Below are 17,337 nucleotides of genomic sequence, written 5' to 3' on the forward strand. Positions count from 1 at the left end.
ATGACTAGCTGTTATTAATTTGTGTTATCCAGATTATTTCATAAATCAGAATGAAATTTGGTTGAAATGTATTCTTTTGTAGCATGGCAATATGTACTAATGTGTAATAAATAGGAAAAGATCATTAGATTCTAAAACTCAGAAGAATTTGAAGCATTGTTAGAGAAATGAAAATATTTATTTATGCTGTTTGCAGTAAATAAAATTAACTGCCATTGCCCATCCTTCTTGTCATACAATCCATTATGAATTAGGACGTGATGGGCAATGTGCCACATCAAGTATTTTCCTGTGTATCAATTAAGATCTCTTTTTTTCCCCCCAATTTTTCAGGTGTCTAGGTGGCTTTAATAGTGGAACATTTACAATTTCATATGAGGACTCTCACTACATTATGCATGTGCTGAATTAGCCCACTTTTGTGCATCTTGAATATTTTTTTAAATGTAATGAACTGAAGGGGATATATTAAACCAAGGGTGAAACTATTGACTAGTCCCTTCTATTTATTGATGGAAGGCTTAAAGATTGCTAGAGCATGAATCTAGCTTGGAGGCTTTTTGATCTTTTTTGTTTGGTTTGTTTCCATAATTTATTTTCCAAGGAAAAAAACTAGGGCATCAATTCCTTTCAGAAACGGAACGTTGTTACTGGATTTATAAACATTATGTGTGCTGTACACTTTTGTTGGTTTCTTCAGGAACTCAGAAATCTGTGATTATTTAGGTGACTGAAGCAAAGGGCTTTTAAAATTCATAGAATAGAATATGAACCCCCAGTAGTTTGTTGTAGAAGATTGTATTTACTGACTGTTCTTACAGTAACACCCTCTAATGTTGTCACATGAAAATATGGATTGTCTGGTTTCCCCATTTCCAGTGTTTTAAAAAATTGGTTTAATTTGTACAGTGTTGCTAGTAAAATCTCTTTTTATGTTTGATTGTACCTGAGTCATCTAATAGCTGTTATTTCCAAGTCCTATTTAATTTGTTGTAGATTAGTTTAAAACTATATGCAACTTAAATGTTACATCTGTGTTTATAATTTTTCCTGCTACCTTTGTAATGAAATGTCCCCATGCAATTTTGTCAATATTTTGATGGTGTCTCATAGTCACAAAACTTTCCAGACACTCACAAGATTTTAAGTTAGAAAGCAGTAAATTGAAATATGACTGCATAAGTGTAGACCTTTTTTTTGTTCAGTCACAGCGAGAGTGACAGTTTTCCTTTTGTATTTTTTAGACTTTGATAGGACTGTTCCTTCTGAGGAAAGTGTTCTCTGTGTTGTCTCCAGGATGCCCATACTTGTAATTGGGTACAACACAAAAAAATGTCAGTGAATGCAACCACTATCAACAGTAAAAAAGTTGATTTTTAAATATCTTGAGGCTGGAAGGAAACCTGTTGCATTTAGGTTACATGGGAAAAGGTAACAATGTAGGGTGCAAAGCATAAGGTTTCATGAGCACAAACTGAGCAGACAAATTGTGTTAACATCCTTTGACAGAGGCTGTTTAAAAATAGGAAAACAAATTATGGAAGCACCACGTGCAGACAAGACAGATATATCTCCAGGCAAGGAGGGAAGTATGGAAGAGTACAGGACTAAAATTTATAGAAGGTGGAGACAGATAGGAGTAGAGGAAGCAGGTGGCTTACACAGTAGCATTTGAAACAGAGATTGCCACATCTAGGAAAAGGAAATCTGTAGGGAACTTAACATTTCCATTGTGTCTGGAACAGAATTTGGGAGGAGAGGAAGTCCCTGTGGCAGGCAAGGTTATGTCTGCAGGAGCCTCAGCAATGCATCTCTCTGTCAGGGTGACAGAGAGACTGAGGGTGTTTTTTATTTAGTTTTCTGTTTGTTGAGTGATGGAGACCAAAAAACAAGCACCTGTATCTATGTGAGAATTACTTATTAATTGTAAAGATAAGAGAACAAAAATTTAGTTCACGGATTGTATTATTTTCTAACTCTTCAATCTTGAAGCATGTCTCATTTTAACTCTGGGAAGCAGTAGATCTACCAGACAGTGGTTGTGCCTGGGCCATCGCTTCCTCTGCTCTTGAGAGTATGATCTCCGGCAGGTCATGGTGCTAGTTTTGGTTCAGATACTTTTGTGCAAAATGAAGATGCTAGTAACACCAGCCTTGTAAAGTACCATGAGATATATAGATGCTGTCCCTTCAGTTTTGCTTGCTCTTTACAGTTTAAAATGCCTCTTAAATTCTTAAAAAAAAAAACATTCAAAAAAGATATTAGAATTTTCAGAGAGTGAAACTACTGAAACTACTCAGGGAGTAGTTTGGAGAAAAACAATTAAGTATTATTTTTATATAAAGTGATTTCACGTCCTGTGTAGTTTCTATTCAGTAGACATTAAAGAGATAAATTCAAATTATTTCATGTCAGCAAAGGGTAGAGGCTCCTAGTCTGCAGCAGAGACATCTCAGTGCAGGACCAGGGTGGACACATAGAGGGGAAAAAAGTGCACAGACCTGACACCGCTGTGTAGTGAAGCATCTTTGTCTGTTTGGAGTAGACTGTTTTAGGAAAACAGCTTTAGTCCCATGCTAATATTGACACAAATCACATTTCAGAAAAAAACCAACATGAGCCTTCACATTAGCTGGATCAAAAGAAACGTGAAAACTCATGCAGGATCATATTAGGCATCACATAAAGGAGAATAGACCCACACTCCTGAGACTGAAGAAAACAGAAAGAAAGAATGAGATTCTTAGCTAAGCATCATATGTAACAGTAAGATTTGATAAGGCCATAGTTACCCAGTAACAACACAAATACAAAAACCTCTCAGTTGTTTGGGCATTTGTTCTTTGTACTGTAGCTCTGACTTAATGGAAAGAATTAGGGACCAGATCTCTCTTGCTGTGGGCACTGTGTAAAGTTCTAGGAGAATGCTCACATTCAGATCTTTCAAATTTGGGGGATAAAAAACCACAGAGTGTTTTGAAATTCTTTATGTAAATGAGTATCTGTTATGCCATTATAGCATCCATGAAAATATGATTGCTAGTAGTATATTAAGTCTCATAAATTTGTGGCCATTACAGCAGCATGAGTTTTCCTAAGGTAAGAGTAATAATATTAACCAATCTGTGAATGTGCAGGGAGTGTATTGATCATTACTCTCTTGAGTCTTAGAGTAGATAAGAAGTTAAATTCTTGTCCTTGTCTGAATAACAACAAATTTAATGTGTCATTTTCCTTGACACTATGCATAGATTTGTAGACAGAAAATTCACAATACTCAACATAATTTATAATTTCTTTATCTTTTTACAGAGGGAAACCAAAGGTCAGTTTCTTATAGATCACATCTGCAACTATTACAGCTTGCTGGAAAAAGACTATTTTGGCATTCGATATGTTGACCCTGAGAAGCAGAGGGTATGTATATAATCTATGACTAAATTTGCTTTAAAGTTAATTGATTTTTTTAAAATAAGCATGTAGGTTCTGATGCAAATTTGTATATCTCTGAGGATTTGTACTCAGGCTGTAATCTGTAGATGTTCCTAAAGTGGCATTATTAAATTAATTTTCCCCTCATTATTTAATGTATTAATTATCATATTATTATTATTATATTATATTATAATTTATTCTGATATGTGTAGTTCTGGGCACTTAAGCTGGAAAAGAATCTATAGGTGTGACTCAGAGTCAGCATAGAGCAGCTCTAGGCTCTGACAGTGCACTGGAATTTGGGACTTACAGTTTTCTCTTAGTGAATGATTTTTAGGAGATGTAAGAAGAAAACCTATTATGTTTATCAGGTAAAAGCAGTCATTCTGTTTCCCCCATCACAGGATGCATGGACTTAAAATGTGTAATACCGAAAACAGATGTGATTTGTTAAGCTTTAGGGGATTCTTCAGGTTGGTTCTCCCTATAAGCATCTTTGCATTTCTGCAATAAAATTCTCAGGCCTGTGCTGTACACATTTTTGTGTACAATACTTAGACATCTTTCCTAGGTGTTAGGTGGTTCTGCAGGTTGTACTTTATAGGTGATTTGTCTGCTGCTACTCCCACATGGCTTTTATTGTATGAGAGTAGGAACAAGTGGTGAACACAGAAAGCAGAAGTCCTCAGGCACTAAAATTTAGAACTGCTTCTTCACCATGTTGTCCTGCTGGTCTCAGTATTAAGACTTACATATATGACTTTAAATATCTTGGTTATATATAATGGCATTTAATCTCTGGAAACAGTTACCAGTTTGAAGCTGCTGTGATTGAAGAGGAAAAAAATAATTTGGCTGGATATCTCTTGCTACATCTCAATTAGTTTTGTCAAAAATCAAAGGAATTGGGGTATCAGCTCAACCATATAGAGTTGCAAAAGCTTTGCAAAGCTACACCAAATACATTCTCATTATAAAGTGAAAATAATTAGCAGTTAGTCGCACCAGTGTTCTTAATTTTTCACAATCATAAAAGTTATAGAGATATTCACCTTTTTGGAATTGATAGGAAGATTTGGTTGGGCCAATAATTGGGCTATAATTAAGCAACACTTAATAAACACTTCTGTTGGATGTTTCTCTGACAGTCACTCAAAAAAGCTACAGAAAAGTTATTTTACTTAATGGAAGTAAAGAGGCTCTTTTAAATAAACCCCAAATTTTTGTCAGAATACTTTAAAATAATGATGCTTCAGAAAAAAAGTCCAAAACCTGAAACTGATTGTGATGTCCATTATATCATATCATATGAGGTTTCCATGTTTCAAAGAGCTGTTAGCTATATTGTTAGCTAAATTTTCTGCACTGTCTTATCCATCTTGGCTATACAGTTGTTGTTTTACATTTTGTAGTATAGTTAATTTAGTGCTAAGTTTATGGAAGATTATATAGAAGCTAAAATTTCTATTGCTTAGCAGCACAAGACCATTTGAGAAAAAAAAAAGTATATTTTTACCTAAAAGATCTTGTGTTTTCCTTTCCCTTTAGTGTCTCACAACTAGAGAATATTATTGCCATTCTGTGTAGTATGGAGGCTTGTATCAACTGGTCCAGTCTTCAGGTGGATTTTGTTAAACAGACTTATGCAACTTGAATTTCCATACATGCGTTTTTAAGTGCTGCTTTGCAATGCTGTCATGTTTTCAAGCATATTGATAACACCTCTCAATGGGTGCTATTTCTTTATTTTAAATTCTGTCATGAATTAGGACATGATTTATAAGGGACTCTTTGTAGAGATTTAAATGCTTTGTTGATGAATTGAAAGGAATATATATTCTTCTCTTTATGTTACAATTCATAAAAATAAGCTATTTTTATATTCAATATCTTATATTGTCACAAACATCTTCCTGGAAGCACAAGAATTACTTCTGCACCCCAGCAAGGACATGAACATATAATAACTCAGACACTCCCACACAGCTCCAGGCTTTGACAACTCATGGTTACTGCAAAAAGTTAACTCTGTCCATGCCAAAACCAGGACAGCTCAGTAAAATCTGAGGAAATTACAGTTTTGAATTTATGAGGTATGTGACAGTTTTCCTCACTGTTTTTATTTTATCAGTTGTGAGTTTAGATGCCTGGAATTCACCTAACAAAAAAACATCAGTAGTTGCCTAGGTATGTGGTTAAAGAGATAATCTGTAGCAGGTGTCGGGGTCACAGGAGAAATGTCATATGACTGTAGCCATTGTACAGGTAAGAGTACTTATAGTTCTGTAGAAGAAATTTTCAAAGCTCCATGGAATAAGTATATTTGTAATTTGGTTGAAGAAATTTCCAAAACTTAGTGGAATTCTTACAGGTCCCAGTAAAGAGAAATGAACATGTATTTTCCCCAGTACATTATTAGGGTTTGGTGAGATTTGTCACAAAACATAAACAGTAGCCCAGTAAACATCAGTAGGAGGATTTCAGCAACAGCTGCTTTCAGAATTTAAACCTTGTGGTTTGGCCAAGCACAATTGCTTTGAAGGAAAGCGATAGTTCATGCTGTACTGGTTGATAATGTGTGTGACAATGTACTTCAGTGCCCCAGAGAAAATAAAGGGTTGTGGGAAAATGAGTATAATGACTATCAACTAGTCTGGTTTTAGTGCATGACGTGGCTATGGTAACAGATAACACTTTGTTTGCCTCTTAGGACCATATTTGCGGGAAGGTATTAATATCATTAGAGTCTAATGAGACCTCAGCTGCTCTGATCTAGATATCTGTATTCAAGAAAGATCAAGTTAACTGAAGACAGAAAGAGGGAAGAAGGAATATTAAAAACATACAGAGAGTGGAGAGCTTGTTTGCGAGATGAGTCTAAGAAGGACACACCCTTTTAGTGCAGGGATCAAAGGCTAGGAAGATAGGTTTCTATAATACATCAGAGTGTAAAATAGAAATAACAAAGTTTAAGCAATGGAGCTGGTTCTTAACAGTAGTGAGAGCTACACTGTCTGAGACAGTCCTAATGGGGCCAGTGGGGAAAAATCTTTCACCAGGTTGGTAAATAATTTTGGGAGAATTCTCTATAGTTTTATGGAAGGAGTTTATATTAAATATTGGCAAAGGTAGAGACTAGGCACCATCTTCTGACTGCTCTTTCAAACAGCGTGTAATAGAAGCTGAAACAAGAATGCATAACTCTTTTTTAGGAGAGTTATTATTGATTCTGATGTGCATAGCATACAATGGATGTTGCTTTGGTGAATTTCTTGGAAATGCTAAATGCCTGTTGTAGCATTTTATATGTTGTAGAATTTTATATTTGACTGCATAGTCTCTGGGTTTGCACAGAATGGGCTATATCAATGGTTCCAAGCAAAACTGCCATAATCATGTATTTAATTCTGGCTTTAAGTGAATTATTCTTGATTGATTTTTTTGAATAGTTAAACTATATGAAAAATTAGTATATTATTACATGATGTACACATACACACACATACAGGCATACACACACACACACACACACACGTATATATAATATTGTGCAGATGTATGCCTGCTGGCATTTAGTCTAGCAGTGATGATAATAAAATGCCATTTTATTAAGATCCATTTTTCTTTTGTGCAAAGGTTCCATAGTTGCTCTGAAAGCTAATTTGCAATCCTTTTGTTTTGTAATGAGGGAGCTCAAGTAGGCTTTAATTAATTGAAAATGTCTTCTAAATGTAGAGTATACTACTAAAATGTAGCATTTTGACTTAGCAGTATCAAAATGTTTGGCTGAGTTTGAGAAATTAAAAATTGAATTGTTTCAATATTTCAGATGTTTAAAATTAAATGTTTCAAGATTTCTGTTTAGAGCATTCAAAATTTCTGACTTTGTAAAAAACGTAGAAAATTGAGCTAATTGTCTTATGTGAAAAAAAATTGAAATGTGGGAAAACAACTGGTGTTTATATAGGTTATTTTTCAAGTAAGTAATAATATCTATTTCTTCCTCTCCCCAACTCCACTTTTATAATAATCCTTTCTTCCTATACAAATAAATTTATGTGTATATTTTGGGCATAATTAATCTTTTTGGGCATACTTAAACTTTAAAAATTTTCTATAGTTTTCCTTATTGTACTCCAGACAAAAAAAAACCCCAAACTCTGGACAACATTCTTAACAGAAGGCAGCATTTTATTTTCTTTTATATCTTTGAGTCTATGGGAGAGTAACAGTGACAATAAAATCAAATTGAACTAGCGGTTAAAAACCCTAGGTCCTCCATCATGTTGTATCTTTTAGCATCACATTTGGATGTTCTTTTGGGGAAACTTTGCTTTAGTGTAGATTAAAAAATGTCAGTGGTGCACCAATAGTATGCAATAAATTGTGGTACGCCATTTTATGTCTAATGATACTGAGAACAAAGAAGTTCCTAATGTTCATATATTAACTGTTAACATTTTCATGTGGATTTCTGAGACAATTGTGTGGGATCACATTGCCTTTCTCCCTGACTCTAAACTGTAGTAACATTTGAAGCTACTTTTGGTCAAATTTGCCTAGGGCAGAGATTATCCCTCTGCACTCAGCACTGGCCCTGTGTTCAAGAGCCTCAGTTCTGGGCCCCTCATTTTAAAAAGGACATTGAGCTACTGGAAAGTGTTCAGAGAATGGCAACAAGGCTCCTGAAAGCCTAGAAAATGTGTCTTATAAGGAATGGCTGAGGGATCTGGGTTTGGTCAGTCTGCAGGAGAGGAGGCTCAGGGGGAACCTCATTCCTCTCCACAACTCCCTGAAAGGAGGGTGTAGTGAGGTGGGGGCCAGTCTCCTCTACTGTGCCAGTGAGAGAACCAGAGGAAATGGCCTTAAGATGAGACAGGGGAGATTCAGATTAGTTATTATAGGAAGATAATAAAAATGATTATATTTTTTTCACTGTTAGGGTGATCATTTCCAGGTTTCTCTGGGAGGTGATGGAGTCACCATCTCTGGAGGTGCTCCAGAAGAGTCTGGATCTGTTGCTGCGTTATGTGTTTCAGTGATTTAGGGGTTACAGTGGTAGTATTGGGTGAAGGATTGGACTGGATGATGTTAAAAGTGTCTTCCAACTTTGATGGTTTTATGATTCTGTGTAGTTCTCAAGTGTTAAGTTCCTCTATGGGTTTATGAAGATAAGCTGCCACATTGGTGGATAGAAGCCTGTTATTTTTCTTACTGAGGAAAATACTGAAGGCCAAACCCAGCCCAGGGAATCTCAAGAGAAGAAAGATACATTTATACGCTGTAAGATACACAGTAAGAACCCAGAAAGCATCATTTGAATCTCGTACTTTTTAAGAGTTTCAAATAGGAACCATGCCTGGAGGAGCTGTTACTAATTCTTCTACTCAAGGAACTATTCTTGGTAATTTTTCATGTACTAGATACCATATTGAGGCCAATTGTCACACTCTCACACTTGTGGAAATGCAGAATAGTTAATTCTGTGCCAGATACCCTGGGTTTATTGAGCAGCATATTTTTATTTTTGGACTGTCACAAGATGAGAATAGAATGCTGCTGTTCAGCATCTTATCTAGAGCGTTCAGCATCCTCCCTAGAGTGGATTTGTTGTTGAAAGACTCTGTAATTCTTGAGTGCAAAGGGAGATTCAACAGAAGGGTGCTAGTGTGGTAAAACATAGTCTTTAAGTCTCTTCAGAAGAACACCTGAGTAATGATTTAAACTTGGAAATACTTCTTTCCTTCTTTTTTTCACTCCCAGTCAATCAATCTGAGCACATGCTTGTGATTTGGTTTTTGAATGTGGAAGTATGAGGTGGTAGTTAGACAGAAATACCTTGGACCTACCCATGGGGTAGGTTGGGAGCACCATGAAAAGGCTTTGTAGGACCCTGAAGCAACTGTGAAGCCTTACCTGTCACTGTGGAGATGTTTGAAATCAGAATCACCCTTAAATATTAAGATGCTTTGTCATGTGGTTGTGCTGCAGGGATCTCTGGGAGCAGCTGAGCAGTTTGGTGGTTTTAGCTCTGTGCTTATATGAATATAAAGCTTTCAAATTAATGAAACTACTCTATGAGTAGGAGAGGGAATGCTCTTTATGCAGCTGATCCTGAATGGTAGCTTTGAGTACACTAGAATTTTTTGACTTTCCCAGAGCACAGAGCCTAGTTTACTGCTTTTGATAGGAGGATGACACTGGAAGCTATGGGTTTGTCGGCGTGCCCGTTAAAGAACTATTGCAGATATAATTCTCATTTTACTTTCAAGCTTAAATATGGTGAAAATTGGGTGACAATTCTACACAGGTACAGGTGTTTTGGTTTTTTGGGTTTTCTTGTGTGGGTTTTTTTGTTTTTTTTTTTTTTTTTTTTTGGGGGGGGGGGGGGTTGGCAGATTTTATTTCATTTATTTCACTAGTAAGGGTGGTGGGGAAACCCATTTGCATACCAGAGTGTATTACTTACAATTGACCTGGGCAGAATATTTGTTCAATCTTACAAACTAAGTAATTTAGCATTGTGTCAGTATTTACACAGGAAGGAAATTAGAGTTTCTGGTCCATTCGTAATTAATTTCTTTATCGTGAAGTAATGGCTCTGTTTTTAATGGGAGCTATAGACAAAATGTACAGCAGTTCCTCATCAGAGAGATCTTTGGAAAGGATCATCAGATCTTGGGTGCAGTTGATCTCTGAAGTTGATCTTTGCAGCTATTTAATACTTGTTTCTAAAAATATGTACCTAGTACATGAGAGTGTTGGAAGTTGGCAGAAAAACACATCAGACAACTTGCAACCTCAGTTTAATGAAGTAATAAAGTAATGTTTTTGTGTCATACTCCATACAGTTAGGAGTAGAGATCAGTCTGGGAAATCTCCAGTGTCTGTGAAGGGGTAGAACAGAAGCATTATGGGCAGAGCCCTAGAGTGACTAAGCTATAGGTTAATAAAAATCTTAATCCTTATCCATGCATATGAACCTCTGCTCCAGGGCAGAGTTATCACGAAAGTTATTGCATTTACATGAACTCTTGCTGCAACACTGCTTTCTCTGAGCCATTCAGGTCATGTTAGTTCAAAATAACAGAACTGGAAAAGGAACAAAGAAGGGTGTGAGAATTATATCTAATAGAAATGGATCTCATCCAGAGCTGGATTAGACAAGAATAATACAGCTAGTAAAAGAGGTGAGTGAGAGAGAATGAATAAGAGAAAGTCAGAGAGTAAGCAAAAGTGAATGAGAGAGAAAAATATGATGTAAAATAGCTTGGAGAAGGTGATCAGGGAAAAGTTACCCTGCAATTCCTAGAACTGAAACACTCTAAAGTAAACTAAGTATAAAGTCACTGGTACTGAGAAATAGTTTTTAGAAAACCATAGGCAGAAATAAAATTAATTGTAGCTGCCATGAATTTGAAAGAAGCATTAAAAATTGGAGTTTGGACAAATTGGTAAAAGCCTACAAAGAATTGCAAATGAATTTTAATGGAGGCTTGTGGGAAAAGCCCATTGAGCACAATGAGAGCTACTGGTCTTGTTCTTTCAAGTGCTTGCTTCAGACCATTTTCAGAGACTAAGTGCTGAGTGAAATGGCATCATGCTTTTACTAATAGAGCTGCATTTATGCACTAAACAAAAGTTTGACAGAAATGAATAGTAGTGTAAAGAGAATGTATGCATATATATATATACACATAATTCAGCAGAAATATTACTAACTAAATGTATTATGTGAAAATTAGTAAGCTTGTAAACAAAATAATTTTATATTATCATATCTTGATAAAAACGCAGATTTTTTTTCCCCATTGGTTGTGAACCTGTTGTCTGTGAGAATGTGGTGGCTCATGTATCCAACAATATATGCAGATTTTATGGCCAGATGTTCAACTGATGTAGAGACTATGGATAAGTTCAGCTACACCAACATACAGCAGTGATAATTCAGAAATTTGTTTAATAATGCCAATTCAGAATCATACAAATGGTGATTTTGCTCCAGTGTATGTGACTACCTTTTCTGGACCAGATAAATATTTGTGAAAGTGATATACCTTGTTTCTTCCTCATTAACATGCCACTAAATAGCATCGGTGCTCTGATTTTGGAAAAAATACAGAAGATCAGCTCTTTTGCTATGGCAGAACAATGTCAATATTCTTGAGGGCATGAAGTAGACACACATTATGCCCTAGACCCTTTGGCATCTCTTGTGCCTGTATAGAGTTCCTTGCCACCTAATTAATTCCCCTGTCTGAACTTCTGTAAGCTTTGGATATGTATTTGTTTGTTTGATTGATTTTTTGCTTGTTTGTTTGTTTTATGGTTTTGGGGGTTTTTTGGGCAATCACAAAAGTGATTTCTTTGAAGCTAAAGCAAATTTACCTTGATTTTGCTTTTCATTCAAGGAAAATATTAGATATTCCTTTTCAAGATTAATATAGGGTGGAGTTTTCAATAAAATTAATTATTCTTTTAATTTTCTAGCAGTGTTTCATATCTCAATTCTCCTGCTCTCTTCTGTCAATTAAACAAAATTTTCCAATCCAGCCCTTGACTGTAGTATTTTTGTAAAACCTGCAGGTTCTTTTGATTCTCTTTTACTGTATGCACATCCAAGTACTTGGCTAAGTATTGCTTGCCGAGTGAAATTTAAGTATTCATAGTATTTGGCCACTTTCAATTGCCCCTTCCTAACTGCTCCTTTTCCAAACAAAGGGACTTAATCAAAAGCCTCTCTCGGCTTCGAAGAGATAAGAGACTTTGCTTTGCTTCCGGTGCTTTGAGCCACTGGAGCAAGTTGCCCAGGGGACTTGTGGATGGCCCATCCCTGGGAGTGTTCGCTGGATTAAACTCTGAGCAATGTGGTTTTATGACACATATCTCTGTCAATGGAATGGGAGGTGGAACAAAATAGTCTTTAAAGTCCCTTTACACCCAGGCCATTCTTTGATTCTCTCACTGTTTCCTTTTTCCTCACAGTTTCTTAAAACCCTTAACCCTGTGCTGAATCAAGACCAAGCTCAGTCCTCTTAGACCTTCTCAGTGAATGGCTTAATTTGAAACAGACTGAAGTGTTTTTTACTAAAAGCATATCAGTGTTTGTGGAGTCAAACTGACTTTCTAGAATGGTGCTTTTACCCTTGCAGGGTGTCCTTGTTCACTCTGAGCTTTTGCTGTGAAAGCTGATAGCACATCAGCTGCTCAGCATTTGTGGGTAAGCAAGAACACACCTGGCCTCGCTAATGACTACTCAGCACCACTTAAGGGCTGATCAAAGATGAAGGCTCTACTTACAAAGTAAAAATTGCACTAGTCTGAAACACAGCGTATACTTCCAGTGAAATCTTAGTCAGAAGGCAATGCTCAATATATTTTAGGATCCCAGCACCAAAAATGATACCTGTGATAGTTTGCTTATGCGTCGCTGGCACTTGAAGCACCAAGACTCATTAGCTATCCCATGACTGACCTTCAAGATTTCTATGTATCTTTCTCTCAACCTTCTGTTTTCTGTGAGGGCACCTGTTTGATCTCTGAGATACACAGCAGCTGCTGAAACCATTTTTGGCAAAGAGATTAGAAATTAGTAGTGGTGAACATGAATCTCCTCTCAGGATGCTTGGCAATGTGTTAGCAGGATTAGGATTGGAGTATTTTCTTCCCCATTGGGCAGCAACCATGTTGCTAACATGCTTTCAATGAATCAAGAAGTTCAGCCCCCGCAGGAATGATTTCTGGTGATCAGTAAGTGCTACCACGCATAAAGCCAAGCTGAGTTGAGGGTGTAGGCCATCCTTCAATTAAAGCAGTCTTGGTGGACTACAATGTCAAATACACAAGACAGAGATTAACTGCTTAAAATTGCTGGAGTTTTTTTTTTTTCTCTTCCTGATTTGCAAAATTTAGTGTTAGTAAGGAAATGAAAGATTACTGTCTCTAGTTACAGTTTTATATCTGACTATTTTTGTTTGGGTTTTTTCTTAGTTTTATCAAGTACAATGAAGGGTACAATAACTCCTTGCAAAGAACAGTTGGAAACATCTGTGGCCTTCTTGCAAGACAATGTACAGATGTATTAATGGCATTTTTTTGCAGCTGAATATTTAAAATTTATCTTGACAAGCTCACTTGAAGGGTTATATTTTCATTCACTTAAGATTTTTTTTTCAGGAGAATTGTTAAAAAAATATTGCTACACAAAAAGACATTTTGGAAAACCAAATACTTTTCAATTTAAAGTTTCTGCAGAAACAGTTTGATTAATTTATAGGAGCCTTAATCTCCTCATAACTATAACAGCTAATTAATCTTGGAATAAATATAGCTTGGATACTGTATAGTAGAGATGAGGCACAGGTATTAATTATTACTAGTCGATGCTGTAAAGCTGAAAGATAAGTACTCAGGGGTAAATCTTTCCTAAAACCCAAATTGAAAATATGCAAATAAATATAGGGGTAGCTATTTCCAGAAATATTAGCAATGACTAGGTGTTTATCTTCCCCTGAGACTCAGAGAGCATTAAGTACCTAATTGCTGTGTCTTTGAAAGTCTCCACAAATTATAAAGTAATTCCTATGTTTTCTGGAAGATTCTGCTGAATTGTGTATACGTTTGCAATCTTCCACCAACAGAAGGTCACAGCAGAAATCTGAGCTTGTAGAAACTGCCTGTCACTTCCATGACCTCCATGTGAAAACCTAGATTGCTTAATTGCTTGGTGTTTTTTCAATCTGTTTTTAACCCATGAAGGTCAAGTCTTAGTGAAACATGTTTGATTTTGGACGTATTAGGTAAATGTGCATTCCTGGGTGTTTGAGGAATTTCATCCATATTCCCCCTCTTTTATTATTCACATGGTAGGTATCAGGGTTTCATATTTGCAAATTTGCCTTTTTTTTATCTCTGACTGCTTTGTTATAATAAGTAACTTTTATACCTGTTACAACTTTTCCAAACAATTCTAAATGCTGATCTGGTCTGTGCTGATATTCCAGCTTGGTATTTCAAAAAGAAATATCAAGAAAACTGTGTTGTGCTTCTTCTAGATGAAAATTGTGAATACTCTTAACTTTCAGTTTCCTGGGAGCAGTACAGGATGGCTCACTGTCCAAGTCCCCCTTTGCTGTCTGAATCTTCATCTAGGACTGGCCTGATCCTAGTGGATGTGGGGTGGGTTTGTGGAAAGTGGACTTGTATACCTGTTTGTCTTGGTTTCCTATCTGTGAATTCATTCTGGATTATGTATCTCTAAATCATTGTGGACTGTATAAGAATTCTTAAATCAGATTGTCTTTATCTTTTTATGAGCAACTCTCAGCCCCCATTATTCAGAGTGAAACACATAAATAATTTATATGTATGATCTAAAAAAAGAATGAAACGAGCTAGATATTTCTGGTAACTCAGTGAAACTGTCATTGCTGATTCAATTCTGTTTCTTTCATCTTTTCCCCTAAAAAGAAAGGTACTGGGAAAACAGAATAGGTAAAGAAATGTTGGAGGGTTGTTGTGCTGTGGCTGTTGTTTGAAGTTTGAGGTTGTTGGCTTTTTGTTTTCTTTGTATGAGGATTCCACATCAGTCTCTCAGTGATAAGTGAACTTCAAATAGAAATACGTTGCACAGCTTATCTCCAGTACCACTGTGACACCACATGTGTGTGAGTTTCTGAGCAACCATAACATATAAACCAGAGATATTTGAAAATGCTCTTTTGAAGGTATTTGTTTTTTCAAAAGTACTCTTTCAGCAAACTAATTTGCAGTTATCCTGACTTCATCTGAATTCTTGAGATGTCATAAGTTTTACAGTAATAATTTTCTGTCAGTTATTAACAACTCTTACAAAATACGTACCCCTGGCCTTTCTCTGTAGTAGAATTACTAAAGGTTATGAGGAGAAATGGTAGCCCATGTACTATATTTTAAGTATTGGATATGGTTTAATAAATGCTAGGTTTTATTTTTGCAGTTGACCAAAGGTTTTTAGAGTTAGAATGAAAGGGTTAAAAATGAAACCCCTTAGTACAAGGCCTTCCAGTGTTGAGTATGCTTATTAAAACTGAATGCTGTGCTTTTTGACCAGCTGCTTCCACAGCACAAATCTCATTTTACTGTGAAGATTTTTGCTTAAATGAAAAATACTAATACAAAAGCTGCTGGCTGGAAGTGGCACTTGAATATCAGCATGTTCTTTTGTCTGACAAAACATCCTCCTGAGCAGGTCAGCTAGTGCCAGCAGGGCTAAGGCTCTTAACTGAAATGTGCACCTAACTTTTGGTCACAGAAGCACCTGAGTTTATTTTCTAAAAGAATAATAAAAAAAAAAAACAAAAAAAAAAAAAAAAAAAAAAACAAAACAAAAAACCACAAAAAAACCTGAAAATTTTTTTGTAAATTTATGGACCTACGGATAAGCATCCATACCTCTCGGCTGTACATTATCTATGATTAGCGTACTGTGAACATTTCATGGAAAAGTGCAATTTTTTTTCCTTGAGATTTTTAATTATTGCTAGAAGAGAACAATAGCTTTTGTCCTGTGTGTTTTGACTAGGGATATAGTACTCAGACATTCTTCAGTTTTAAGAAATGTAGAAGACAACACTAATGAAGAGACAGTGTTAAAGTTTCTGAATATTCTTTTCTACTGTCTGATATGATCATTCTTCTGCAAAAAAAATGGCTAAAAGTATAAGAATAAAATGTCTACTGCAAGCTGAGGACTACAGTCTGTCCCCTTTAAATGTCTTTGAAATATTGGTCTTATTTCTGTCTCAACTACATCTATTTTACAGGCACTGGTGATATCAAGTATGCTTATACAGTATATTCCAGTATGAGGTGCTTTTCTCATTTATGTATGTCTCAGTGAAACAAAATTCCTACTTCTCATTTTTGGTACCATATACATTTACAAGGCTATTTTTGTCTATTTGATCCATATTAACCTCTGCTCTCTGCTTTGTCTTTCCAGCACTGGCTTGAGCCAAACAAGTCCATCTTCAAGCAAATGAAATGTAAGTTGTGAAAGCTCCTGTTTTTAAATTATTTTTAAATAACTGAAGGTTTTCTTGTGCTTCCATGCAGTAATTTAGAATAAGCTTCATTTCTGAGTGTAAAAAGGTCCATGCTGCCTTGATCTTACCATCTTATAGTGATCAAAAGCTTTTCCTTACTGCTCATGGCTACAGCCAGGTGCCAGACACCTGGGATGGCAGATCTGGTTGGAAGACCTCTATGTTCCAGCTCTCATTTTCAGTCAGATGCCATCAGCCACTGGGAGATTGTAATAAAAATGGAATGTGGCAATTGCTTCTGGGTCTTTTCTGGTTGTCCTTCTTTCTGCTGCCCGTTGCTTTCTGAAAATGCAGAGCATTGGCTTGAGATCATTGTTACTGTCCAGAAAATTCAGGTACTGTAGGCTAAGTGGTGGGCTTTCTGCCACAGGTGGGGGAAACTTAAGATCAGTATTTTAAAAAGTGTCTTTAAAACAGGAATGTATTATTTTAATTATCTTTTGGAAATGTTACTGTCTGCCCTAGTGTTTCCATTAAAGAGTCCAACTATGAAGACCTCTTCAGGAAACGGAACTGCTTTGTACTCAGAAACTTATATCCAGCAGCAGAAAACAGTTTATTTGGCAATTCCACAGAACTGACGTGGTGCATTAGAAGTTGTGTCTTAGCATTTATCTATCTATCTATCTATCTATCTATCTATCTATCTATCTATCTATCTATCTGTCTGTCTGTCTATCTATCTATCTATCTATCTATCTATCTATCTATCTTATGAAATGCAGGAGAATTTTATCCTCATATTGCTTGTATACAGTTTTCTGTTTTGAGCATAAGTACAAAGAGCCTTTTGTGTGGGAGACAATGTATTTGGTTT

The 17,337-nt window shown here is 36.0% G+C and overlaps 1 protein-coding gene across 4 annotated transcripts in view; it reads left to right on the top strand.

Moving 5' to 3' along the window:
* The window catches only part of FRMD3 (FERM domain containing 3), a 122,543-nt gene that overhangs the window by 52,914 nt on the left and 52,292 nt on the right, over positions 1-17,337 (top strand). For all 4 annotated transcript variants that reach the window (XM_002191069.7, XM_030257987.4, XM_072921787.1 and 1 more), the window contains 2 exons: positions 3,313-3,417; positions 16,418-16,460. In XM_002191069.7, coding sequence (XP_002191105.3) covers positions 3,313-3,417; positions 16,418-16,460 — 148 coding nt within the window. The remainder of the gene's footprint in view (positions 1-3,312; positions 3,418-16,417; positions 16,461-17,337) is intronic.

The sequence above is a fragment of the Taeniopygia guttata genome, chromosome Z (genome assembly GCF_048771995.1).
Source record: "Taeniopygia guttata chromosome Z, bTaeGut7.mat, whole genome shotgun sequence".
Lineage (NCBI taxonomy): Eukaryota > Metazoa > Chordata > Aves > Passeriformes > Estrildidae > Taeniopygia > Taeniopygia guttata.